The sequence below is a fragment of the Phasianus colchicus genome, chromosome 9, assembly GCF_987193195.1.
Source record: "Phasianus colchicus chromosome 9, bPhaCol1.hap1.1, whole genome shotgun sequence".
Lineage (NCBI taxonomy): Eukaryota > Metazoa > Chordata > Aves > Galliformes > Phasianidae > Phasianus > Phasianus colchicus.
Window position 1 is genome coordinate 7,326,218 of NC_143444.1, and position 25,933 is coordinate 7,352,150.

Genomic DNA, 25,933 nt, shown 5'->3' on the forward strand with positions numbered 1-25,933 from the left:
GAACACTTCCCCGTTTACGCTGCAGCGGCAGAGGTTACCGGGGTTTGCCGACGTGCCGCAGTGACTCACAGCCCGTCACGCGCCGTGCCCTCCCTGCTGCAGGCGGTGAGCGGGTGCGGGTTGGGCCTTTCACCCCATTTCTGACGCTCCGAACAGAGACGGGACCTCCTCGTTTCCCTCCCCGTAACAACATTCGCCCTCGTTCCGGCACAACCGTTTGAAACGATCTCCCCGCGGAGGCCGCGAGTCGTGCCGAACCCCGGAGCAACTTGTTGAGCAACCGCGTTCCCCGCCAAGGACAAGGACGGGCGGAGGGTCGGGGTCCCGCCAGCCTTGACTCCGGCATCCCGCCTGCAGCGCCCACAGCCTCCACAGGGCGGGGATCTCCCGCGGGCCCGGGGCGTGCAGGCGGAGATGCGGGCGGAGCGGAGCGCGGCGCGCTCCCCCCACGTGCGCCTCACGTGCCCCCCCACCGCGGCGCGGCCGGCGGCCAATGGGCGGCGCCGCCGCTCCCCCCTCCCACTGCGCGGTGACGTGCGCGGGCGCGCGGCGAGCGGCGGAGGCGGGAAGAGCGGCGCGGGGCCGGCGCTTAGAGGAGCGGCGCGGGCGCTCGGAGGTGACCGTCCGGGTTGCGGGCGGCCGTTGTCTCGTCTCTGCCCGGCCGGCTCCGAGCGGTCGGCCCGCTCCCGGCTATCCCGGCTGCAGGCTCGGCTGCGAGGGGCCGGGAGGGGGCAGAGCTCGTCGGGGCTGGGCAGGACGAGGAGGGGAGAAGCGGGAGCTGCCGTGGTGCAGCGGTCACTTCCGCGCGTGTTTCGGGGCGCCGGGTGCCGCGCTGCTCCGGCACGGCTGCGGGCTGCCCGCTGGGAACCCGCGTGTGTGCTGCTCGGAGGGGCGCGGGGCGGTTGCGGGCGGTGTTGTGATGCTCCCGAGGGATGCGGTGGGCGCTTTGAGCTCAGCCCGCTGTCCCGCCGTGCTTTGGCCGTGGCAGAGGCTCGCTGCGTTGGGGTGCCGTGGTGTTAGGCTGCTCAGACGGAACCCAAGTGAGGAAGGCAGTTGTTTTGCTCGATTTCCTTCTGCACGGCTCTTGTTTCCTTGCCAGAAATCGCTGTGGCCGGTGCTAATGTGTTGCTGTATCCCCGGGGCTCGGATGGGGCACCGAGTCCTTCCTTAACTTTGAACTTGGTCCCAAGGAGGCTGTGGATGCCCCATCCCTGCAGGCATTCAAGGCCAGGCTGGATGTGGCTCTGGGCAGCCTGGTCTGCTGGTTGGTGACCCTGCACGTAGCAGGGGGTTGAAATTAGATGATCACCGTGGTCCTTTGCAACCCAGGCCACTCTATGATTCTATGATCCTTCCTTCCCCTGTCCCAGGACTCCTTGTTTTTACTTCCTTTCTGTTAACCTTTCTGCTGGATGCTAACAACTCCCACGCCGTGGGAAGGAAGGAGTGCTTCCTTGCTTCTTGGAGGTGGGCAGCGCGCTCTGAATGGAGCCACAGAACCCTTGCTGTTCAAGGACGGATGTGTCTCACCGGTGTAAGAGCAGAAGGGTTGAAGTGGCTGCTTTCCTACAATTTCCACGTGCTCTTAAGCTGCAGGTGGGCAAAACGGTCCTGTGCTGTTGCAGTGGGAAGGCAGGAAGGTGGAGAAAGTCATGTTGTCACAGTGGTGGCTGGCTTGCTTCTATAGGTGAGAGGATTGTTCAGATTGATTGCAGCGGTAATGGCAGAGAGCTGTTAGAAGGGGGCCAGATCCTGCCAGCAAGCTTTCTGCACCAGTGAGAGTATTTATTTGCTGTGAGAAGGTGTGTTGTTCTCGTGCCTGGTTCTTTGTGTGCTTCAGGTAAAGGCTTTTGTATAAGCTCACACCACTGTAATTTATATATCAGTCAGCTGAGAAGCTTGTTGTTTTTGTGCTGTTTGTATAGCATGTAGACTGACCTGGCTGTGACTTCACAACATGGGGCTGAAAAGGGGCAGTGTCCTGCAAGAAATGGTTTGTGGTCGATTGATGTTTTGCTTGGTGTTGCAGAAGCTGCTTCTGTGTGCTGTGTACCCAAAAGATTGGCAGATCCTCTGCTGGAGGAACAAATGCAGGAAGCTGACTCCTGCCAGCATATGATCATAAGAGTCCAGTTTCCCTTTTGTGTCTGTTTCAGTTTTCTGAGGAAATCCTTCTTTAAATACTTTGTGACTTCTTTTTCTTTGGCCTAGCTGTGATAGATCAGGTGTTCCCTATTAGCTAGCAGCTCTGACACTAGCAGTGATTTCTGTCATCGAATCTGGTGTAGTTCAAACCAGATTTTCTCTTCCTGTTTTTCCCTGGTTCGCAGCACAGCCGTTGTCTGGCCAGACAAAGTACAAGGATCTATTGAGGAAGCTGCTTTTTCAGTGAGAACTGAAGCTTGACAGGAGGGGGCTTGGCTCAGGCAGAATCGTGCGGGTGATCTTGCAAAGCAAACGTGCCAGAGCTCTCTGAAGACAAATTTTGCTGTCAGACTGACTACTGGAGAGTGTTTTCAAGGGCTTTTTGCGCTTTTAAGGATTTCACAAAGGCTCAAGTCATTTTAAATACTTAGATCTGTAAGGGAAAAGAGGGAGCTGTGGGAAAATAAAAGCTCTTTTTGTAGTGGTGAGGGAGAACTTGCTTGGATACTTTGCTCTTTTACAGATACAGTAAGGGAAAGGCAGTGTGACCTGCAGTACAGTGACTAATGCCAGTGTGTGCTTCTTTTCAACTACCCTTACTCTGAATTCATAATAGCAGGGGAAAAACCGTAACTGTAGTGCAGAGGCGACTGTGTAATTCATTCTGTAACTATGTGAAGAATAAATGGGGTTTTGTCATTAATTATTTCCTGTCCTTTTCTGGTTTAGCTAGGCAGCAATGGCAGGTGAAGACTGTGTAAGAAAACGCCCGTCTGGCTCCACCACAACCTACAAGAGCCCTGAGAATGAAGAAATGCAGAGGAGACCTGATGGCGACAGATCCTTTCAAAACTCCAGCAATGGTGAGGTTCTTTCACTTGGGATTAATTGGGTTTGTGTTAGTTTATATTGTGGCCAGCTGGGAAGTGATGTGGCTTACAGCTGGCTTGATTTGTGGATGATTATGTGGCAGTTTAAGTGGTTTTGCCTGTGGACTATGAGACAGAGTCCCCAGAGTCCTTCCTTGGTCATGCTGTGCTGCTTTCTGTGAGGAGGTTAATGACAGAACTGCAGCTCTTATTCTTTCTCTTTGGGAGGCAGGATGAGATGAAAAGCTAAGCTAGTTTGTCACGACGTGCCACATGAATCTCTGTTCCAAAACTCTGATAACAGTAATTGAAGGAGATAACTTTTTTTTTTTAATGCTCTCCTGAATAATGTCACTATTTCACTGTATATCTTTCAGTGGAACAGGGGTTGGAGCAAATATAAGTTGAGAACAAGTGAAATTTCTTCTTCCAAAGATATCCTTGAGAGAAAGCTGTCCCACAGACTATTGCAGAAATGAGACTTTCAGCTGTTGGTGGTACTAATGTTTTAAACTGGCAGAATGGAACTGCTATGTCAGTGCTGTTTTTAGAAATTTGCAGGTAGTGACTGCTGGAAAACAATTACGATGGGTTTAGAAGCAGACTTCTACCTCTTTACCTACGGAAACCTTAACTGTTGTGAGTAGGTTTGAGTTCTTGCACGCTTGTGGGTAAAGAATAAATACAGCTGTGATAATTAGCACGTGGTAGGCACGTGTGCCTGCTTCTTAAGAGCTTTTCTTTTTAGAATCTCTGAAATGCAACGTATCACTGCAGGTGAGATGCTGTGAGTGGGCAGCACCTAAACAATCTGGGATGGATGTCCTGACAGCGTGCTGGGCTTTCATGGGCAGGTCCACATCTGGTGGGTTGGGTTAGTATAAAAAGTCGTGTTTCAGTGCAGTCCAAAGTGCAGTGCAGGTCTTTCACAGGGAGACAAGAGTCACTCTCTGACTGACTGTGTTATAGGGTGACACAGAAGATGGATCCCTCTGTACAGGAATTCCTCTCTGCTGGATTAGACCAGCAGCTCTGCATCACAGAGTTTAAAGCTTTACCAAGTCAAAGGAGTGCTCTCATGTTCTAGATAGTGGCCCTTTCATGCAGTCTAATGTGTTTGTGTAAGTAGTTGTAACTTTGTGTGAAAGCACAGCTAAGCTGGAAGGGTTGCTCAAAAGTAGCGCTCATAACTATTTTCTAGCTTTCTTTCATCCTAGCTTCAGAGTAACTGTTCCTAAAGCATTAGTCCTGACAAATACACAGGCAGCTTGAGACTAATGATCTGGAATATCTGGCAACATCCTTTTACTGTAGCATCTTAACACCTGAGTTGCGTAGAGTTTTAAATGATACGCATGTTTACTGCAGTTCAGGAGTTCTAGACACCCCAGGACAGTATCTTGTATGCAAGTAAACACATAGTATTTTTGTAGCAATTCTTTCTGCAGGAAAAACTAAATCATTAATGTGACTTTGTACCCTTTATCCTCCCTGATTAGCAGAGACAATCTGCTTTTTAACTTAATAGTGTTAAGGGGCAATTGACTTGTTTCCAGAAGCGTGTTGGTCTCGTACTCTTTTCTCCTTGAAAAGACTAGAGTGTCTTAAGCAGCTGATTTAGTCCTGGCATAGTGTGAGCAGGTGATCTAGGCAACAGTAATCCTTTGACAAAATCCAGGCTGCCCTAAGTTTTGCATGTTTTCAGCTGCAGATGCATTGATAAATGCAAGACTGTTCTGCTTAATGGGATATTGACATTGGGCAGTACTGTGGCGGAAAGATTTAACCTGGAATGGCTGTAATAGAAACTGCATGGCAGATGTAAAAGGTTAGAGAAGATGTGGCTCTTCACTGTATTGAGGCCCTCTGAAATGCAGAGGTAAGACCATTTGAAACCAGTAAACTGATGACTGTGGAGAAATCAGAAGAGGACTGATCTGCAAACAAGTCTGTTGTGGCATATCTTTGCTGGGTATGAGTAAGCATGTTTGGTAATGCTCGTCTTGGAAAGGGCTTGTTATCTTCCAACCAAGAGGTTACTATGGATCATTCCTGGTGTGAAAGTTCATGAAGCTGCACAGATGATGTGTCCTTATTGATACAGGAGGAGGGAGCTTTGAACCTGGAAGAAATTTTGAACTCTTGAGAGTTTACTGTCTGACTCAGGGTGACGAGTGTGCATAAACTGCTGAAATTGAATTTCTTGGGTGCACTTCAGGGAGTTAGATGGAAAAAGCTGTCTTGCCCACGACTATATGGGTGCTGGTAATTCTTATGCTCTGACATGTTTTGTAATATATGGGTTTGTTGAAGGCTGAGAAGCTTCTTGTGACAAGCCTGGGAATGTGCAGTTGTGACCTGGAGAATGCTGCTGTTTCCTTCTGCTAGTCAAGAGGCTGTTTGGGTTCCATGTCCCTGCAGACTTTGCTTTTTAACTGGATTCCTTGCCCCGCTACAGCACAGTGACCTCTGTAGCCCATGCATTCTTCAAGCAGATCAGCTGAGCGTTGAGGGCAATTTAGTCATACTTTGTTCCCTATCTGCTGTATGGATGCATAAATTGGAATGATTCAGAATAAGACTGACTTGTGTTCTGTTGTATCTAGTGTGGAATGCTTCTGTCCTTTACAGTATCCCTGTGCTAGGCTGGCTTGAACATAGCTGGTCTTTTAGATAACAGCATCTTCAGTGATTTTTAGATTGGGAGCCTTTGAATCCAGGTATCTGACAGTAACAGGAAATCCTCCTGCCAGTGCTCCCTCCTTTTACCTTTTCAGTGATAAGTTGTCTGATCAAGATATAATGAATATAGTGCTTTCATCTCCTTTTATGAAAGGGCAGTACTGGGTACAGTTTGTGTGGTATCTGTTACTTTCCAAGAAGATCCTGAAGCTAAATAGCTTCTGTAATCATTGGGGAAAATATTTCTGGTTATCAGATGCAGCTGTGTACAGCATGTCCTAAAACCATCTGGGGAAGTACTTTTTGTTTTATGAACACATGACAATAAATTGAAGTTCATTTGTGTGCTTTTCTTAGCTTTTCTGGGAAGAAAAGTTTTTGAATGCTGTGCAGTTCAGATAGTCATCTTCCTCAGCTGTTCTGACTTCTGTGGCTCATGAAGGCATTACCAGCTGGAACTGTAACGCTGCTCACAAGCCTTGCCTTTACTCACACGACTTATTCCCACCTGTGCTCTTGGTTGTAATTACACACTGGAGCAGTTAAACAAAATGAGTACTTTTTTTTTTAATGCTGTTGATTTTTCTGAGAGCTTGCTCAGTAGAGTGCTGGCTAGCATCTCATGCAGGAATTGGTTTTGCTGGATTCCAGGCTGCAGTATTAATGAATTGTGTGAATTGGGATGATTCTTTTTCTCATCTCAATGTCACTTGCTTGTAATATGTACAAAAGAAGATTAGAAAAGAAAATCAAATCCAATTAAAAAAAAAAAAGACAGTTTGTAAACCTTTTTTGGTGAAACTTAAGTTGCTCACATTTTCAACAATAAGAAAATTGAGAACTACATGATCTCTTTAAGGCTGGTTTCCTGTGTGATTTGCTACTATGTCATTCTAGTCTTTAAAGATCTTTTTCTTTACAACTTCTAAATGTATTTCCTGTTTTCTTAGGTCGGAACCTGCTTTACTTTAATGGTAGATGTGTTTGCCTGTCTTGTGTGACCTTGAGTCTGATTTCTTGGATGGTAATGTAATCCTAGAGTGGTACAAAGGGATTTTTGATGGCAAAGGAAAGTGGAAAATTTAGACTTCTTAGTGGTGTACAGTTCCTCTTAGACTCAAAATCATGTGATGATTCTATTTCTAAATGACTTTAGGAAACATAAGTAGCAGCTTGCACAGCAGAAGGTGAATGATTCAAGATGATGATTTATCTATTCTCTGGTACCTGCCTGGTGATGCCCTGCCCAATAAACTCATCCTGTGGAACAGCAGGATGTGTTGGTGGGGGGGCAGATTTTCTTCAACAAGAGACAGTTTTGCATCTTTTTCAGAAGAAAGCTGAGCTTACAGGTGGTTTTACTTAGTTTGCTGCATGAGGTACGTGTGGAAGATGTTGAGATCTTGATTTAAAGACTCATTAAGCCATGCTGTGTTTCTAGTCCACGTGGTGTTTGCTTATTCACTGGTGTGGGGGTGGATAAAGTGATAGGAGGGACACTGTGTACAACTTCAGCAATTGCAATGTCAACAGGTCAGAGACCTGCCCATTTTCCTTTACAAATATTACAGTCACATGCTAAGGTATGGGTGAAACTAGCCATTTTTAGGGCCTTGTTAGTGGAAAAAGGATGATTTATTTCTTAAGAGAGTCACTCCTGAGCAGCTGTAGTGATAGGAAATGCGCAGTCAAAGCAGTTGCTGCTCATTTTTTGTTCAGCTTACAAAGGAAATAGTGCGACCCCCCAAGTCTCAGATGTCTTGGTGTCTTTGGCCCTGTTGGACAGTTTCTAGTGAAGTTGAAGACTTTGAAGACTGGCAGGTGGGTGAGAGAGCAGTTCTCACTTTTTGCAGCAAAGGTAGCTGGGCTGTGAGCTCAACAGCTCTGTGCGGTTTGCTTGCCAGCAGGTAAACACACAGTGGTTTTTAGCACAGCAATAATGGGTAGAAGGACTATTAATACAGTTGTGGAGCGGTGCAGTGAGGGAACTGAGTTCTTGAGATGTTATGAAGGATATGTTTTCCTGCTGCTTGTGGGATGGTTTTGCTTATTTTTTTCTGTGGTGCCCATTTGAGACCAGTGAAGTGCAGGAGCTGAGTGGCAAAAGCCATTTTACACTCTTGAATTGTTTCCCAAATGACAGTCTATCACACCGTTGTATTTGCTGAATGACTTAAATGCTGAGGTAACTTTTTGTTTTGGAGGCGAGGTGCTTAGCAGCCAGGAATTCTATTTCTGTGGAAAGTGAATTTTGCACGCAGCCAAAATATAAAGAAATCATGATATTTACTATTTCCATTCTTTGTTGCATTATGAGGTGGCTAAAACTACCTGTAAGAAGGTGTTGCCACTTTCCAATCTTCAGTCTATAGACTGTATATTTCTTTCTGTCCAAAATCTGTTCTTACTGCCTGCTTGATATGGGGTCATAGGAATGTCTAATGCTGACAGATGAGTATAGTTTCATTGAAGATGGAAATAGGAAATATTTCACTTAACTCTTGGTATTGTTAGTGACAGAAGTCCCATGGTGTTTTTAGCATGCATAGACCTGTTTTTTTTTCTAAGGGATAAAATGTTTTGGGGAAATACAGTCAGACTGATGCTTGTGATGGGGGAAGAAAGGAGTGAGAGTAGCTAGGTTTGAATACAGGATGACAGCCTTCCAACTTGCCAGTCTGCCCATCTTCAGGGATGGTTATTTTACAGATAGTCGTGTCTTGACTGCCTTGCCTGGAGGTCTCTACGTTGCCAGTAGACAACCTAATCTTTCGTCTAGTTCACAGTGCATAAGATAAAATTATGCTAGAAGATCAGCACGCTTGGATATGACCTTCTAGGGCTTGTTCTGATTGCTGTTTCAAGGCTGAATATGTTTAAGGACCTTGGAATGATTTGCAGAGTTGCAAAGCTTTCAGAAATCCAACACGTTATCAGCTCTTGCCTGCTTTATCATGTTGTGATCCTAAATGGCTGTTTAAAATACTTGCTCATAGCTTACTAACTTACTGTAGTTTAGTTTTGTATTTGCTGTGACATTACTAGGAATCGAAAGTATTAATGAGAAACTAGTGAATGAACTACTGGCTGCTGTTTTTCCTGTATTTTCAGTCATGCAGGACACACTGCTGCAAATGCAGCTGTTAAATATTTGCTTTCCTTCCTTAGGCCGCGTTGATGTGGACCATGTGATAACAAGGAAGATGCAGCTAATAGCAGAAGCTGAGGTAAATATACTCTAATGCTTCTTTGTGGGGAGGAGCAGGATAATTGAGCCTGATCATTTCTTTGGAGACTCATCAATCCTGGAACACAAATATACTCTATTCAGTCATAATTCAAGCGTGGTGACTTTTATACAGCCCTCTTTCTGTCCGTATCTCTTCTCACTTTGCACAAGAGAAGTATTGTTGTCAGATGCAGCTCTGTCTTGTTTGACCCCAATAGGTTAGAGTCCAGTGATAAGAATGAACTTTGAGGCCTGTAATAAAATTGAACTTGCCTCACTACTAACTTTTGAAAGTCTAATTGTCAGCTAGCCTGTTCCCTTTGACAGCTTGTGTATCCAGTGCTTCAAATTCTGTGTCCTGTTACCCATTGATGCACCTGGCCTGTGTCTCGTGGCTTCCATTGCCCTAGCTGTGGAGATGACCTTACTACTTCTCAGTAAGCACTATCCTCAGAGAAAATAATATTTCTATAAATGTCATCTGCATCTGTGTGAGCTACCATTGCCTTAGCATGCACTAAGGTGATTTATGGCCAAATTAAATGAAGTTAGCTAACAGTGAACTGCACCCTTCTTGCTAAGCATTGTTTCACAGCAGGCATGTTCTTTGAGGCAAACTGTCCTGCACTCTTGCTTCACTTTTATTGCAGAGAATTCCATGCTAAAGATGAGGTCATCTAATTGTCTCAGCCTTATGTAATTATTAGGGATTGAATACTTAAAGACAGAGACAGATACCTTGCAACTTTGAGGTCCTTTCCTGTTTTAAAGTCTCTTTATTATATAGATATGATGTGTAACTTACAGTAGATATAACTGTAGTGTATTTAAATGTCTTTCACAAAGTGTGTAGTGCTTTTTGTGCTGATGCTCCTAGAATTCAACCCATCAGAAGGATAGTCAGCTCTTAATTTTATTTCATATATTGTCTTCTCTGAGTGACTCTTACTGAAGGCATGATAGAGCAAGTCTCATATCTGCCTCATATCTTTTTTCTGCAGACAAATACAACCACTGCAATTCACTGCTTGCAACTAATGCTTGCACAAGCAACCTTTGAAGCACATGTAGCTGTGTAAGTTCCAGGGGACACTATCTGGATGCTGGGGGGACAACTTGATCTTGGATTTCTTTCTTTGAGAAAGTCATCCTTCTGTATGCTTTCTGGCTCCAAAGTTTGAGACGTGATAGCCTGTAGTCGAGGCAGTTTCTTATTCAGAAAGAGAATCAAAGAAAACCAGAAGGCTCAGTGGCACTTGAATGCTGAAGTTGCTCCTGAAACATGGGAAGTTCAGGTTTTATATGCTGAGTTCAGCAGATTGCAGATTTAAGATTCCTCAAAGCTCCAAGAATAGCTAAGCATAAAAACCTACATCTGTTACAAATGCCCGAGAATTCCTCTTCTGCCTCATCATTTTGACCGGTGGTTCACACAACAGAAGCTTGGATCCCATTTTACCCTTCATGGGGTCTGTATCTGAGGCCTGTACAGATGCTTCATTTCTGACAAGCGCTAATCACTGACAGCTTCCTTTCCATTCGTTTAACTGGGAGTTGTAACTGGTGGGTGTTGTTCCAATTAGGATCATAGAATCCTTAGAGTTGGAAGGGACTCTTAAAGTTCACCCAGTGTAACTCCAACACAATGCACAGGGATTTCTACAGCTTGATCAGATTGCTCTGGGAAACCTGTGCCAGTGCCTCACTACCCTTATCATGAAAAACTTTTTCCTTATATCCAATCTAAATATCTCCTCTTTTAGTTTGAAACTATTTCCTCTGTCCTGTCACAGCAGTCTCTGGTAAAGAGTCTGTCTCCTTTCTTACAGCCACCTTTTAGATAATGAAAGACCACTCTCACATCTGCTTGGAGCCGCCTTCTCTCCATACTGAACAGCTCTGGCTCTCAGCCTGTCTTTATAGGTGAGGTGTTCCATCCCTTGGCTCATCTTGTGGCCCTTCTCTGGGTACACTCCAGCAGATCCAGAACTTTGCTGTACTGAGGACTCCCCGTGTGGACACAGTACTCCAGGTGAGGTCTCTCCAGTGCACAGTAGAGGGGCAGGTCACGTCTTTTGACCTGCTGATCACACTTCTTTTGATGTGGCCCAGGATCCAGTTGACTTTCTGTGTTATGAGGGCACGCTGCTGGCTCATGTTCAGCTTGCCATTCACCAGTACTCCCAAGTCTTTTTCAACAGGGCTGTGCTCCTTTTTTTTGTACTTGTATTGATAGTGGGGGCTGCCACAACTCAGGTGCAAGACCTTGCATTTGGATTTGTTGAACTTCATGAGGTTCACCTGGGCCCACTGCTTAGGTCTCTCCAAGTGGCACCACACAGCTTGGTGTCATCTGCAAACTTGCTGTGGCTGCTCTCAGTCCCACTGTTGATATTATTGATGAAGATGTTAAAGAACACCTGATCCTTGAGGGGCACCATTTGTCACATCCAGATGCTGAGCCATTGACCACCACTCCCTGGTATGATTGCTTAATCAGTTCCTCATCCATCAAACAGTTCACCCATCAAATCCACATCTTTCCCATTTGGAGAGAAGGTTGTTGTGGGGAACTGTGTCAAAGGCTGTACTGAAGTCCAGATAGATGAGGTCAGTGGCTTTCCCCTTGTCTACTGACACAGTTAAACTTTCATGAAAAGCCACGGGGTTTGGCAGGCAGGGCCTGCCCTTGGTGAAGCTGTGCTGGTTATCCCATATTGCTTCCTCATGTCCACTGTGCCTTAGCATAGATTCCAGTTGTATCTGTTAGAATGAGTAAAATTAAGGGAAACTCTGGTGAATTTCTCTGTAGCATTGTTACAGGGTTGCTTGGCTCAACTTCCTCTGACTTATCAATTATTTGCCTGCTTCTGTTTTCTTATGGCATAGCATTTATTGCGTACTTGCTCCCCCTCCTTGTTGTTCCAATGATCAGATTCTTTTATTTAAAACTAAATTGTGACAGCTGAACATATCTGCCCTATTCTTTGTGTAACACTTGAAACACCAGTTAGGGAGCAGTTAAGCTCCGCTAGAGGACTGTGCCATATTGCAGTGAAGATCTGTGTGAGGTGCATTCTCTTATGTTTTACAAGTTCAGGGCTTGATCAGTTTGAGTGTGAACAGTTACTCTGGCAATTACTCAACTAGACAGGCCTTTGATTGGCAGTAGTGATGGTTGTCAGTATAATACAATGTTTTGCAGTTCTGTTGTGCAGAATTGCAGTTAACGTGGAGTTTCTGCTCTGGCTACATCCTATTTTATTTCATGAGAATTCACATCTTGTTTTCCCAGCCCAAATATGTGCATAAGTTGATGTCAGCCTTGGAGGGTTGTGTTAGGAGGGGCAGCATCAGCAGAGTGCTAACTGCAAAGGGAATGTGTAATTTAAGGAAATTGTTTCTGCTAAACTCTTGCTGAGAGGAAAGTTAAAAATAAAAATAAATGTGGTAGGAATGAATAGTGTTTTTCTGGAACGGAAATGAGCACACTCCAGGAGGAGTAGGAATTTGACTTCCTTGGTTAGGGATACGTGCACGTGTGCTGTAAGAACAGGCTGTGCCAAAAAGCAGTCTTCTGTTACAGGTTGTAGTTCCAAAGTACTCAACTTTTTTACTTCTTGTTTTTAAAAGATTAATCTGTGTTTTTGCAAGAGATCAGCCTCTTCTCTGCTTTCCAGAAAGCTCTAAGAATAGACAATCGAGTTGTATCATCAAGTGCCAGTGAAGCTTGTTTGTTCTATGCTAGCAGCTGCCAAATAGTGAGAAAATGTTTTGTAAGTTAAATATTAATCTATTCTTTCTCCTACTGCAGCTTTTTTAGTTCTCACTAAAGCTGACCACTGTGAAGAATGTGGTCTCATTTCAGGTTTTGTGTTTACTACCAGAAAGTTAAACTTGCTTGCTTGGCTGTTATTGCGTTACGCAGCAGCACTTCCTACAAATGCATTGTCTGTTACTAGGCTTTGCTCATCTAAAAAAGACCTTTTAGCTTGGCTTTTTGGGTCTATTTCCTCATCTTATTTGTCCTTCTGCCTGTTTCTGCTTAGCAAAAAACAATAGTGCTTCATCTTTCTCTGGTATAATAGGCTCTAGAAAAAAGACACCAAACAACAGAGCATCACAAAGGCCTTCCAAAGAAAGCAGTGTTCCTGCGTACAACTTCCAGATTCTTTCCTTCCTTGAAAATGGATTTCTTGGTTTTATTGCCTTTCAGCCTTCAAGATTAGAAAATAAGTATCAGAAAGGAATCATGAAGGCATTTGGAGAGAAAAACAAATGTTTCTTGAGCCAATGATGAGTAGGAAGATAAGATGAAATAATATGCAGCTACCACCTAGAAATACTTGAACAGTCTGAGAAAGTCTCAAGCAAAAGGATGGCCAGATAAGTTTTGCAAAGAATACTTGCATCAAGAAGAAAACCAACAATGACCATAATACATGATTAGATTTGTAGTCCTACAAACTTCGTTAAACATGCTTATCTTCTGTGCTGAAGATAACTATGTGACTTCTGAAGGGCTAATAATCTTAGGATTTCATGGTTTTTTAAGCTCTTGTGTTCACTTGAAATCCATGTTGCTTTTATTTCCTTGAGTGAATTCATTTTGCCTGATTTTCTACTTGCAAGAATAGCTCTTATGCCACTATGCAAATCTTGGGATCCTGTTTGCATCTAAAGAGCAAGAGAATTTGCACTGTAGTAAAGAGCTGTCCAGAGCTCAGTGTAATATTTTCTATGGAAGTAAGTAACTTTGAAGTGAGCATTTTATTGCTTAGTTTCTTCTAAAGGCATCTTTTAATGTCTTCCAGGCATGTGGAGATTAGGTCTTTGAAAGTTCGTGCTGAGAGACCGAAGAGCAAATTAAACTATACTGTAGACTGGAGAATTAGAGTGAATTGTGCATGTTAGCCTTTAGGGAAGACAGAAGTGATAAGGAAACAGGATTATAATCTCATCACTGTGTAGTTTGCCTTTCTTTCCTGGTTAACTTGTTATTGGAACGTTTAAGTAATATTTTCCTTTCTGGAAAGTAAACTTTTTTTAATCAGGTAAAGTAAGCAGTCTTTGACCAGGGTGGCCTATGCCTTGTTAACAGCCAGTTATTTGTTAACACCTTCTTTGTGCTCTGTCTGTGTTTTTCCAGGAAGATGGTGAAGGAGGAGGATGCTTATCTAGTTTCTCATGCATCCTTAGAAGCGCTAGCAAAGAAGATGCTTCAGAAGTTGCATTTTTCTGATAAAATGAGGGGAAAAAAGCATGAATAGGCTGAAAATGGTGCAGTTTTGTTCTAATGAGTTGCATGAGCTTTACACTGGTTATTTGCTCTGTCTTACAAAAAGGGATTCAGCAGGTTCACCTGGAATTTTTGAGTCACAAGTACTTCCAGTAGCACTACACTGGTTATGATGTAAATCTTGTTTGCACTTGATTTTAGCACTAAGGATGTAACTGTGACTAAAACTGAGAAGTGTTTTCTGGATCTGTATTATGAAAGCTGAGCTAAACGTAACAGCACCACCAAAAATGTGAAGTACCTGCCACTCCAGATGTGTGAAGTTGAGTATGTTTGCTTTGCTCCTCTATTGCACCTGGTAGGGAAGATTAAGGATATTCAGAGCTGTGTGGATGTCCCTGTCCAAGCTGACTCTAGCTGTGGGCTAATGGTACAGGATCCCTTACTCTGTTGTGCTCTGGGATAAAAAGGAGTATACCTTACTTAACTCTAGATACATTTTGGTAACTTGTTGCTCTATTCTTGCTCGGTCAGCAATTGAAGCCAGTTTTCATGAAGGAGGTGGACAGTCACTTCACAGAGTTTGTGAACAGTTTGGTGGCAAAGTCAGCACTCCTGGATTCCTCATCTTCAGCTTCCCTCTTCCCAGCTTCCTGCTCTGAGAAGGAGCTACACAAAGCCAAGTAAGTCAGGTCTATGCTAGTTCTATAACAAGATTGTTTCCTGGAAGCCTTATTTTCTTTTTCTTGAATGTTCTACTTCTAAATTGCAGGGCCTTGAGAGCTCCTCCAGAACATGGGAAGATCTTCACTGCCAGGAGGTCCCTCTTGGAGTGAGTAGTGTAGCTTTGCTTTTTCCATTAAATAAGTTGACTGAAAGTACTCTTGACAGCAAACTAACTAGCCTTTGCTTTGAGATGCTTCATTTGAAAGCTACATAACACAAGTATGATGTGTGATCTGCTATGTGAATGGCCTGATAGCTTTTGAATCTCTCCCCTAGTGAACTATTTGAAGTGAGTCACATCAGGACGATCTATCACATGTTCATCGCTCTTCTCATCGTCTTCATCCTCAGCACGCTTTTAGTAGACTTCATTGATGAAGGAAGGTAAGAGTGCTCTGGAAGGACAAGGGCCAGGGCTGGGAAATGCTCACTCCCAAAGAGCCAGAACTACACGAAAACTATAGAATGGTGCACAAAGTAATTCTTCTTGAGATGCTGTTGAAAGGGGATGTTCAACTTGATGTTCTTCAGATATCCTGCAATTGTTATTGAGTGGATAGGGTAATTTCAAATACGATTAGCTAAACATTGGGAAGATCTTACAGGTAGGTGTACTGTCAGTGAATTGTGGATTTAACATGCTTAGTTCATCACAAGGCCTAATGGAGGGGAGCCATCAGTGAATGTGGACTGCTTTTTTTTATATCAGTAAGGAAAGAGCAGCTTTCAGCTGCTTGCAGTGCTTGGAGGACTGTGTTTAGGGAGAAATAAAAAACAAACACAAAAAACTTGAAATGCGTTATCAGTCTTTTCTGTAGTGAGAAATGACAGTTCTGATACACTGTACTTGTGCTTAAATAAAAATAGAAACTTCTCATTTTTTCCTGTGGAAAAATCTCAAGGATATTGGCACAGCCTGTAAGCTTGTGCTTCGTAGGTAGCCTGTTCTGAAAGAGATTGCAAAAGACTGCTTTCCTCACACTTGATTGTTGCCTTGAATATCTTTTTGGCAAGATATATCTTGTGTACATGAGTAGGATTACATGTTTATCTTGCTGATAATCTGTTGTTCAGTGTGTAAAGCCAGAGCTGTGTCTTGATTATTACCGTTATCTTGCTTGTCTAGGTATAAAAGCAGGCTCATGCACTACTGAACGTTTATTTGGCTAATTCTAACTTAATAGCAGTGTGGATGCTGGGGGGATAGACATTTTTCTCTAAAATTGGCTAGTAGGACTCGATTATCTGTGATTGCTTTAAAAAAATAAGTTCTGAACTACTTGATAATTTGGATCCGATTTGCAGTTGAGCCTCTACCTTAAGAACAAATACATCTCATTGGTATGCTTTGCATTACTTGTTCCTCTTAGTTTGCTTTAGAATTGCTACTTAAGTATCGGTGGCTTTGATAGGCTCTCAGACTGCACATCTAGTCCTTATATTTAAGTTCAGTTAGTGAAATCATGTATCTGGTGCACGTAACTTGGTCATTCCCTCTGGCTGTTATCCTTTAGAGTCATTTGCAAAAATGTCTACCATTTTCACAAAGCAGAATTAAATTAGGCTTGGGTGGTAGGTGTTAAAATATCTTGCTCCTATTGGGGGGAGTTGGAGAAGGCCTCTCTCGATGTTGAACTCTTGTGGAGAAACTGGTTCTTAACATAGTAGTGGCAATATCCTATGAGTGTTCCCCAAAAGCTCTTTTGGGCCCAGTTCAGCTTAGCAGTGGATCATTCAGTGACATGCTTAATTACCAGCAGGAATAAGTTTTGAGCGTATTCTCAAAGCACTTTCTCATCTTAAAGGTGCACTTAAGCTCTGCTGGATTTGAAGGTAAGGACAGCTTACAGCTGTGCCTTATAGCACTGATGGCATGAGTCCTTCAGTTTTTATCTTCTGATGTGCTTGCAGGTAGTCACTTAAATCTCTGCTGCAGGCAGCCCTCTGTTTCTGAGCTGAAAACTACCTTCCTCACTACTGTCAAGACTCAAACTGTAATCTGTGTGGTTGGCCTTCTGTAGCCATTTACTGAAACAGAAGCGCTTCCTCTTGAAACAGTGGACACTAACTGTTGTCTATTTCCTTGTGCCTTCTAGGCTGGTCCTTGGGTTTGATCTCTTGGTCTACGTTTTTGGAAAGTTTCCGGTCGTCTTCTGTACTTGGCTGTGCATGTTCTGTGCCACGGTTATCATTCCATACAGCCTTTTCTTCCAGTGGGCCCAAGGTTACTGCACTTCCTCCCATCGTGTAATCTACTCTCTCTTCTACGGGACACTGTTCACTCTCTTCCAAACCATTGGGCTTGGGATTGGGCCAACTTATGTTGCTATATCATATGCCCTGCCTCCAGCTTCCCGTTTTATTGTAATACTGGAACAGGTAAGTACCTACCCAGTGTCCTTGGGTATATTGAAGCTTGTTTTCAAAAGTGAAAGGTGTTTTTCCTTAAAGAATCAAGTGTTGTGGGATTGTTGTTTGGTTGTTTTTTTCATTCATTAAATTAAGACAGGGCTATGGATGAAGTGAGTTTATGACTTAAACATGTATCAGGTCTAATGAGAAAAACTGATGATAGTGAGCTTTGTTTTGACATGGAAACAACTTTCTTTTTTTTCACCTCAAGATTTGATTGTATAATTTTTTCTGAACATGTATCAAGGCTGAAACTGCATTTACTTCTAGTTGTCTTGTGGATGCTAAGTGCCTTAAAACAACTTCAGTAAGCTGTTATGTAACATTCCCCTTTAAGTAAATAAATAAGGGGTACATAGTCAGCACCTGTTTCTTCCTGGTGGAATGTACAAACTGGAGAGAAACCAAAGTGCTGAATGCCCTACCCTAAAAGACTCGATGCAAGTTGGTATTAAACTGGTGTTCTGTTCATCTCCCAGGTTCGTCTTGTTATGAAGGCTCATTCATTCGTCCGTGAGAATGTGCCCAGAGTCCTGTCTTCTGTAAAGGACAAGTCTAGTGAGTAACTTCATTTTAGTTGACAATTGCGCATAACCAGCTGTTGCTCTGAGAGCTGTTGACTTTGGACAGGGAGCTGGCCTTCTGCAGCATCATTTCAATCTGAATTTTTTTATTTGGTTTTAAGTAATGAGCTACACTGTTGCTCAGATCTGTCACGCTTCAGCAGGACTTCTTATTTCACTTTTGTGAGCAGTATGGAGAGGCTGCCTGCTCACTCCTAGTCCAGTGCACTGGTCAAGTGACAGCAGTTCTAGAGGGCTTCTTGGCAATGTATACCAGAGCTGAACATGAACCCACATGCTGATACAGGCCTTAAGATTGATCTACCCTGCTTGAGCAGGGACGTTGGACTGCATGACCTCCAGAGATCCTTTTTGAACCTCATTGATTCTGTGATTTTTGTGAGCAGGAAAGGAGATGTGATATCAATGTGTCATCACTGCACTGTCTGTTAGTCATCCTGGCTTGTTAACTGCACTTGACAAGGGTATTTCCATCTGACAGTTTGCTTTATTCCTTGGGAATCCTCTACCTTTAGTTCCAGCCTGATCTTTTTTGATACACTGAGTGTTGTATATTGGGAAAGACCACTAGGTAAAACAAAACTTCAGTAAGCAAAAAGATTGAAGAGTTTTTTTTTTTCCTTTTCTTCCAGGCTCAGTACCTATTCCTCGAATTTCTCAATACTTGTACTTCCTCTTTGCTCCCACCCTCATTTATAGAGACAACTATCCCAGGTAACATGAGCAATATTAGCAGAACATTAAAGAACTGAAGCCAGTACTGAGGACCCCAGATTGTGACCTATTAGTTAAGTAGAGCTTTCATAAAGTCATGGTTAAGTCAGAAACCTGGCATGGACAAGTCTTGGTTATGAAAACTCACTCCGCTACTAATAGTGCTTTTGATATTACAATTCCTGTTTTTGTTGCTTTTGTGAAGTGTGCATGAACTGAACCAAATTGCCACTAATATCTAATAGTACCAGTCCCGGCAGTGGACTTGTGCATTGCTTCATGCATTGCTAATTGATGGTCTTGCCTATTGAGTTTGAGGAGGTAGAATGAAGCCTTATAAAACTGAGAACTCATGAACTTTTATGTACTTCTTGTTGTACTTTTATAGTGTCAAGTCAGCAGTACTTTACATGACTGTCGGGTGGATCACCACCTCCTGTGTAATTGCATAATGCTGCCCCAGAGATACTTTTTCCTTTATGTAATTGTCACAGCTGTCCTACATAGTTGTGAGGAACCAGCAAATCTGGTCTAGGCACCTCTTTTTAAAACTCAAGAGGTCACGGACTTTGAATTAAAAAACTAGTCTTTCCAAAGTAGAATCAGTAACCAAAAGGAGGATTTTGCTGCACTATGATTCTACTTAGATGTGACATTCTGCATTCTTTATCTTAGGAATCCTACGGTAAGATGGGGCTACGTAGCTACCAAGTTTGCACAGGTGAGTAATACAGCTTTCTGAAGAACAGATATTTCAGAGATCATCTAAACTGTGTTGCTAAACAGCCCTTTAGCACTAGTTGCTGTCAGCATGGTGTGAGCTAACTGGAAAAGAATACTTTTTAATGATTTAAAAAGAAATAAAAAAGCATTCTTGCTCAACTAAGGATTCTGTCAAAATATATGAAAATGGTCGTTAAACCTTCAAATGGTTTTTTTGAGCAAGTGGACTCCATTCCATAAAAACTAAAATTGTATGCCTGTACGGGGAGCACTGTGCACTGGTCCTCTTTACTCTGATGTTTTGCTGTACTGCACTTGCACAGCAACCTGTCTGCAGATACTCAGACCAGTGTTGAAATAAGAGGCTGGAGTTCAGTGCTTAATTGAGCTCACATCTGACCTGATCTTTACTTCAGTATTGAGGGAGAACCTATTTGGACTGTAAACTTCAGTAGCTTCTTGTGGATTTGTTTTCAAGCAGTGGCTTCGTGTGATTGAAACTTTTGCTTTAAAAGCAATACAGTCTTGTTTTAAAAATAAAAACAAGTAACAGAAAGGCCTCTGGCTGCTCACATGAGTATTTGGCTTACATCAGTATCTAAAGCAGTGGTTTGCGTTTGGTCTTCAACTTTCAGAGCATGGGTTTGTAAGCCACAGAAGGTATGAGGTGGTTTGGCCTGTTACTATCTTCTTTGGGATTAAGGAAAGTAAGTTTTAATACTAGATATAATTATAGAGTATTCTTCAATTAATTCTGTACTTGTCTTGGACCTGGATCACAAGGCACTGTTCCCTGCTTAGTTTCATGTTGATGTAAGTCTGTCTCGTAATTTCTGAGCTGACAGGACTAGGAGAAACTTAGAGCTTCTGTAGTAGAAAAGATGACTTTCTTCCTGGCAGTCAACATGCTGGGGAGATGGCTGCTGTTTATTCTTTGCCTGGACTGTTATGGAAGCTTATTAGTAGCAAAGTGAAATAAAATACTTGGCTTGTATTGGCAGCTGCTGCTCTTCTTTCAGAGCTATCAAGTGGTGATGTGTTAACTGTGCATTTCTCTTACAAAGTCAGACTACTTTTTTTTGTTCCAGGTGCTTGGTTCGCTTTTTTATGCCTACTACATCTTTGTGAGGCTCTGCATTCCTCAGTTTCGCAACAGTAGTCAAGAAACCTTTAATCTTCGAGGGCTGGTCTTGTGCATCTTCAACTCGATTCTGCCTGGTAAGACCTGGGTTCATGAATAACTATCTTTGTAGAACAGGCAAAAGGGAGGGAAAATAACTCTTGCATCAAGCATTCATGATAGGCAAGTTTGAACTGAAGTCTTCAAATTATAGGTCCTGTTGCAACCTTACTGTTGCCCTCTGAGATAAGTGTGATCCTGTGCAGTAAGAAACTGAAATGGTTTTACTGTTTTTGTGTAGGTGGCATAAAGCTTGTGTGTGTCAGTGTCTTGGAAAGCCCTTCCTAACAAGAAAAATCTTGACTGTGTTACATGTTCCCCCTTATTGCCAAGTGAAAATACAAGAAAATCAGTTTGACTCTGCTTTGCTTCTAGGTGTACTGATTCTTTTCCTGGTCTTCTTTGCCTTCCTTCACTGTTGGCTTAATGCGTTTGCTGAGATGATGCGCTTTGCAGATAGGATGTTCTACAAGGTAAGAAGCAGAAGTTCATAAAGCAGGCTCTATAAAATGTATTACCTTTTCTAACAGAAGGGAAAGCGGAAACTAGAGGGGGTGGTGGTGGTGTTTTCCTCTTGCTTTTTACTAAAAAAAAAAAAATCCATGGGGTTTTCCTTATCTTATGCCTTAAATTGGTGGTTGTGTTCTAGAACAGTTCTTATTTTTATTTGGTAGTCTGAATTGTTTGTGCAGTAGTAACCCTGTGCATGAATGGATCTATGCACCAGGCCTACTGAAGAGCTCAGTCAGGACATTGTTCTTTTATCATCTCAGCCACTGTGGTTTTAGATGAGAGTAAATCCTTATGCATTTCAAAATCATTGAAAGTACAACAGTGTGTTTTATTTTGTGGTGTGAATTGTTATATTGGCTTCGTATTGTTCTGATTGATGTGTTTGAACTTGATATTCCAGAAGAGACCTGTAGAATGTTTGATGCTTAATTAGATTTTTTATATTCTTTCAACTTTGCTTCCAGGACTGGTGGAATTCCACATCCTATGCAAACTATTACCGAACTTGGAACGTGGTAGTGCACGACTGGCTCTATTACTATGCCTATAGGGACTTCCTCTGGGTGAGCAACAAGCTCATATATTCCTTGTATTTCTAATTAAATCTTGAGCAAGATGGTGCTTTTTTCAACATGCAACATCACTACTGTTATACTGAGAAGCAAAGCTGGCTTTGGGCAGCCACTATAGTTTTTACAGCATCTTTTACTATGCCTACAGGATTTTGTGTGGTTTTGTTTTTTAATGAAACAAAAGAAAACAACTTGCAATGACCAAACTAAAACCACAGCAGAATAGATGAATAATACTTTGTATTCTTCTGTCTTCCAGTTTTTTGGCAAGAAGTTCAAAGCTGCAGCTATGCTGTCCGTTTTCACAGTATCAGCTGCTGTGCACGAGTATGTTCTGAGCATCTGCTTCGGCTTCTTCTACCCAGTTCTCTTTTGCCTGTTTATGTGCTTTGGAAGTAAGTTCCCAGTAGAGTATGTGAGTGGGCTGTGGCGTCATTATTGTACAGAATCATCTGATTTCCAAGAGTTTGCAGTTGTGTGTCCAAACCTAGTGAATGGCTTAGAGATGTGAAGATGTGAATGGGGAGGAAGAGACCTATGTATGATACCCTGATGTTCACGTGACACTATGCATTTAGTAGCACTGCTTCCTTTTTGCCAAGCCTTAGTTGAATTGCTGCTTGTCAGCAAGTTGGGAATGTTCTTCCTTTAAAGTTGTAGTGTAAGACAAGTATTACTTTGCTACTGCAGCAAGGAAGAGAGTGCGTTTACAAGTTAAGGTTCTGGCATTTCATTTTGGGGTGTAAGTGAGAGGGCTCTAAATCTCTAGGTCATCTCTGCCAGCATGATTTGGTCATCTGCATAACACAAACAGTATTGACACCCAAGCAAAGTGGCATAGAGCTGCATCAGCTTGGAGAACTTTTTTGGAAGTTAAGGTCAATTGGTAGTATTTGCTGTACTGCCAGGCATAATCAGATACTTGTGCACTGCACTGACCTTGGGGAACAGCCTTGTTCTGGAGGTGAAGCAGTGGGAAGGGGGAATATCCAGCAAAAATCAGCTGTTTTCTGAATGATGCTTCTCATTTCCAGTGCTCTTTAACTTCATCCTTAATGACCGCCGGAAGGGACCCATCTGGAACGTGATCATGTGGACATCCCTCTTTCTGGGCCAAGGTGTCATCATCTGCCTCTACAGCCAGGAGTGGTACGCCCGCCAGTACTGCCCTGCAGAAAATGTGAGTGGCTGACCCTCCCTAGGGGATAACTGACCAGGCCAGTGGCTTGCTCTTTCTTGCCATGGGGATGGGGCAGGGGTTAAATGACACAAGCCTTTCCGACAGTGTGCTATGTTAGTTCAGTAGGAGCTATTCAGAAACTGCATAGAAGTCTCAAAGCTTTTTGTCATGGCAGCACTTTAATTAGTATTTTGTATGCTGACAGTATTTCACTTCTTGAAACTGAGGCCATTTTTCTCACTGAAGAAAACATAAGCTACTACTTGCAAGTAAACTAGACCACTCATGCCATGTGAGTGTAACTATAGCACTTGGCTACTGAGGTCACGGGAAACTTTTCTAGGAGGTCTGCAAAAACTGAGCCTGTTGTGTTCCTCCTAGGCTAGAATGGGTGATAATAAGAATTGCTTGCCTCTTGTCAGATGTTTCTGTAGTTGGTTTTACCTTTACTTACTCTGACACTTTCATGGTATCGGAGTTGTCTTCCACATAAAATATATTGCTCTGCTAGTTGATTTCAATTTTAATCAAAGGTATGCTCAGACAAACCAATTTTGAGTCTCATGTAAGTGTTTACTATCATAAATTACAGGCTCCATGAGACAAGATGCTGTTATATCCACAGTTCTGATGCATCTGCTAAATACTGTGCAGAGTGGGAGGTGGGCAAGGAGCTTGTCATGTCTGCAGCTAAACCTGTGCTTTTCAGGGGAGATGAGAATAGAGTCTGAGGTGTGGAAATGTGGTTTGACCTTTCTTTCTGGGGAAGTTTGACTTCAGCAGACCACACCGCAGCTGGTGCTGTTTGCCTGTGACTAACATACTGCCTCTCTGTGTTTTGCAGCCTGCGTTCCTGGACTACCTAAAGCCTCGCTCATGGTCGTGTCACGTGCAGATGTAAGAACTTGTATGCTCTGGCCATGCCATCACAGAAGAACAGAGTTTCCTCCACATATTTGGACCATTGACTAATTCACTGCGGACTTTTTCTAAGGGAATTTTTGCCTCCTGATTATTTGGGAGAAACTGTAACTTTTAAAAACAGTACTGAGGCAACCCAGTTGAGCTGGATTGCACCAGGCTTCATAGGCAGCATCTGTTATGTGCTGCCACCCTTTGAGCCATTTCCATGCCAGTGAAACATTATGCTGAAGGTGGAGTCTACTGGAATCCTACTCGTCCAGGGGTCCCCCAAGTGGCTGCTCTTCTGGGCAGTCGTCCAGTCAGATTTGCTAGTAGCTCATGGTTGGCTTCCGTCCATTTCCTTGGTCACCCCTTTGTAATTCTTTCTCCTTTTTGGTAATGGGATGTCTACAGAACTTCTATTCTTTGTGATCTTGTCCGTTGCTATGCCACGGACAAGTGACAGAGCAACAAGTTATTTGCCTCCTTGCTGTGAAAATAGCCAAAGCATTCCTGGATGGCTTTGAACTGCATTCTATGTACGATGGCTGCCTAGAGATTTCAAATGAGCAGAGGAAGAGGGTATTTTTTGTGTGGCTGTGTTGGAGAATCAGCTCTTTCTATCTTCAGAAGCAGGGCATAGTATGTGAAGTTTGTCTCTTTTAAATGGAAAACTTAGGTTTTCTCTATATTCGTTAAGTTCATTGCTGACTTTACAGCTTTTTTGTCTTCTGAAAGCCCTCGTGACTTGAGGAATAGATTTCTTGTAGCTCTTCCGTTGCTCACAGATAATCAGATTTTTTTTAACACAATTTACATAAAAGAGCTTTTTCTTTTAATTTGGCAGATGCTTTAAGGTATACATAGTAAGGCTTTCTGTAGTGAGAAAGATTTGAAATACTATGACTGAACTGTAAGAAAATGTGATTGACTTTACAGGTACATAGTATTTTCTCATTTGAGATGGCTGTGTTGGGTTCTTTACCAGCATGTCATGGTGCCCTTTGCCAACAGGTACTGTAGCAGTCTCTATCACTGTCAGTAGGGAATTAGGGTTGACCCAGCAGCTGGAGTCAGAGCTGCTTTTGCATCTGCCTGTGTCTGCCCTCATCAGTGAGATTTTTTTCAGGTGAAGATCTAGGTATTGCTGCTCTTCTTCTGAAGAGGTAGGACATCTTCCCATAGACACTGCTAAAAGAAGTGTAGTGAATTTGATCTTTCAGTATGTATTTATAACAGCAGCTATCCTGTCTGAATTAGGCAGAGCCCCTTCAGTTTCCTTGCTCTGTCAGATGTTAAGCACAGAAAGGAATTTAGATCAGATTTGGGTGTTTTTCTGTTCAGTTTTCCTGAAATCATAGCTTCCATTATTGGAGAAGGAGGGTAACCTGCTAGTTTCTTTAACTGTTGTCACCTTGGCTTTGGTCATGGGGAATTCTCTTAATTACTCAGTGTTCTTAATTGACACATCACAGCAACAGCTTTTCCTTACTAACCTACAGCCTTGGTATCAGATACCAGCAGTTATGGACTTGTGGACCTGTCTCCCACTTAAATGTCTTTTGGGCTTCTCTTTTTATTAACCTGAGTCAAAAGTAAATTCATGAGAGCGAGGCGATACTTACTCTTCCAACTTTTGAAATGCCTATATGAGGAAATGCTATACTTCAGAAGGGATGCTGTCAGGTCAAATTTGCCAAATTGCAGACTTGCATGTGTTGTTCTCTTCTAAAAACATCTCCTACCAGAACTTGTCTGAAACAGTTGAGTTAGCTTCAGAGGAAGGAGTTCGTGTATGTAACCAAACTTGACAGTATTAGTATACAAAATCCCAAGAATGAAATACATTGCTCTTATCTTGTTCAGTCTGAATAATCCTAAGTCTTTCTTTCCCTTTCTGCTTTGAGAGCAAGGGATAGAAGTGCTGGAGGAACTGAACAGTCACTCTCAAATCAAGCTTTTTTCTTTAAAACGCAAAGAAAGCATGAACAAAAGCAAGTAAACCCTTTGGCCAAACAGCTCTATCACTTGCTTAATACAGGATGAAATTCAGTTTAGTACTTTAGAGCTGGTGCTTGAAACACTTATATACAGATATGATTGTACTCAAACAGGGTGTGATGGTTTTGGAACTCATTTTTTTTCTTCTTGATGCCTGTGTCAGGTCTTGCTACTATCTCAGTGTTCTGAAAAGAAATAAAATCCTGGCACTTTGTGCCAAGTTGTAGTGTTGCCCTTGCAGCTGGCATTGTGTCATACCCC

General features: G+C 42.8%; 1 protein-coding gene across 6 annotated transcripts; it reads left to right on the plus strand.

Annotated features, from left to right (window-relative positions):
* On the plus strand, positions 1-25,903 carry SOAT1 (sterol O-acyltransferase 1). 6 transcript variants are annotated; one of them, XM_090146008.1, is made up of 16 exons: positions 1-105; positions 2,875-3,008; positions 8,865-8,923; positions 14,699-14,847; positions 14,937-14,996; positions 15,167-15,274; positions 16,987-17,269; positions 17,782-17,860; positions 18,519-18,600; positions 19,276-19,321; positions 20,412-20,541; positions 20,879-20,976; positions 21,481-21,579; positions 21,848-21,983; positions 22,623-22,768; positions 23,613-25,903. In XM_090146008.1, the coding sequence occupies exons 2-16, from the start codon at positions 2,885-2,887 to the stop codon at positions 23,667-23,669; spliced, it is 1,656 nt and encodes a 551-aa protein (XP_090002134.1). In that variant the 5' UTR covers positions 1-105; positions 2,875-2,884; the 3' UTR covers positions 23,670-25,903. The 6 variants fall into 6 exon arrangements, with proteins under 6 accessions (XP_090002134.1, XP_031451458.2, XP_031451459.2 ...); XM_031595598.2 differs by lacking the exon at positions 1-105 and adding an exon at positions 521-616; XM_031595599.2 differs by lacking the exon at positions 1-105 and adding an exon at positions 534-616 and having other exon boundaries at positions 2,879-3,008.
* Positions 25,904-25,933: the final 30 nt, after the last annotated feature.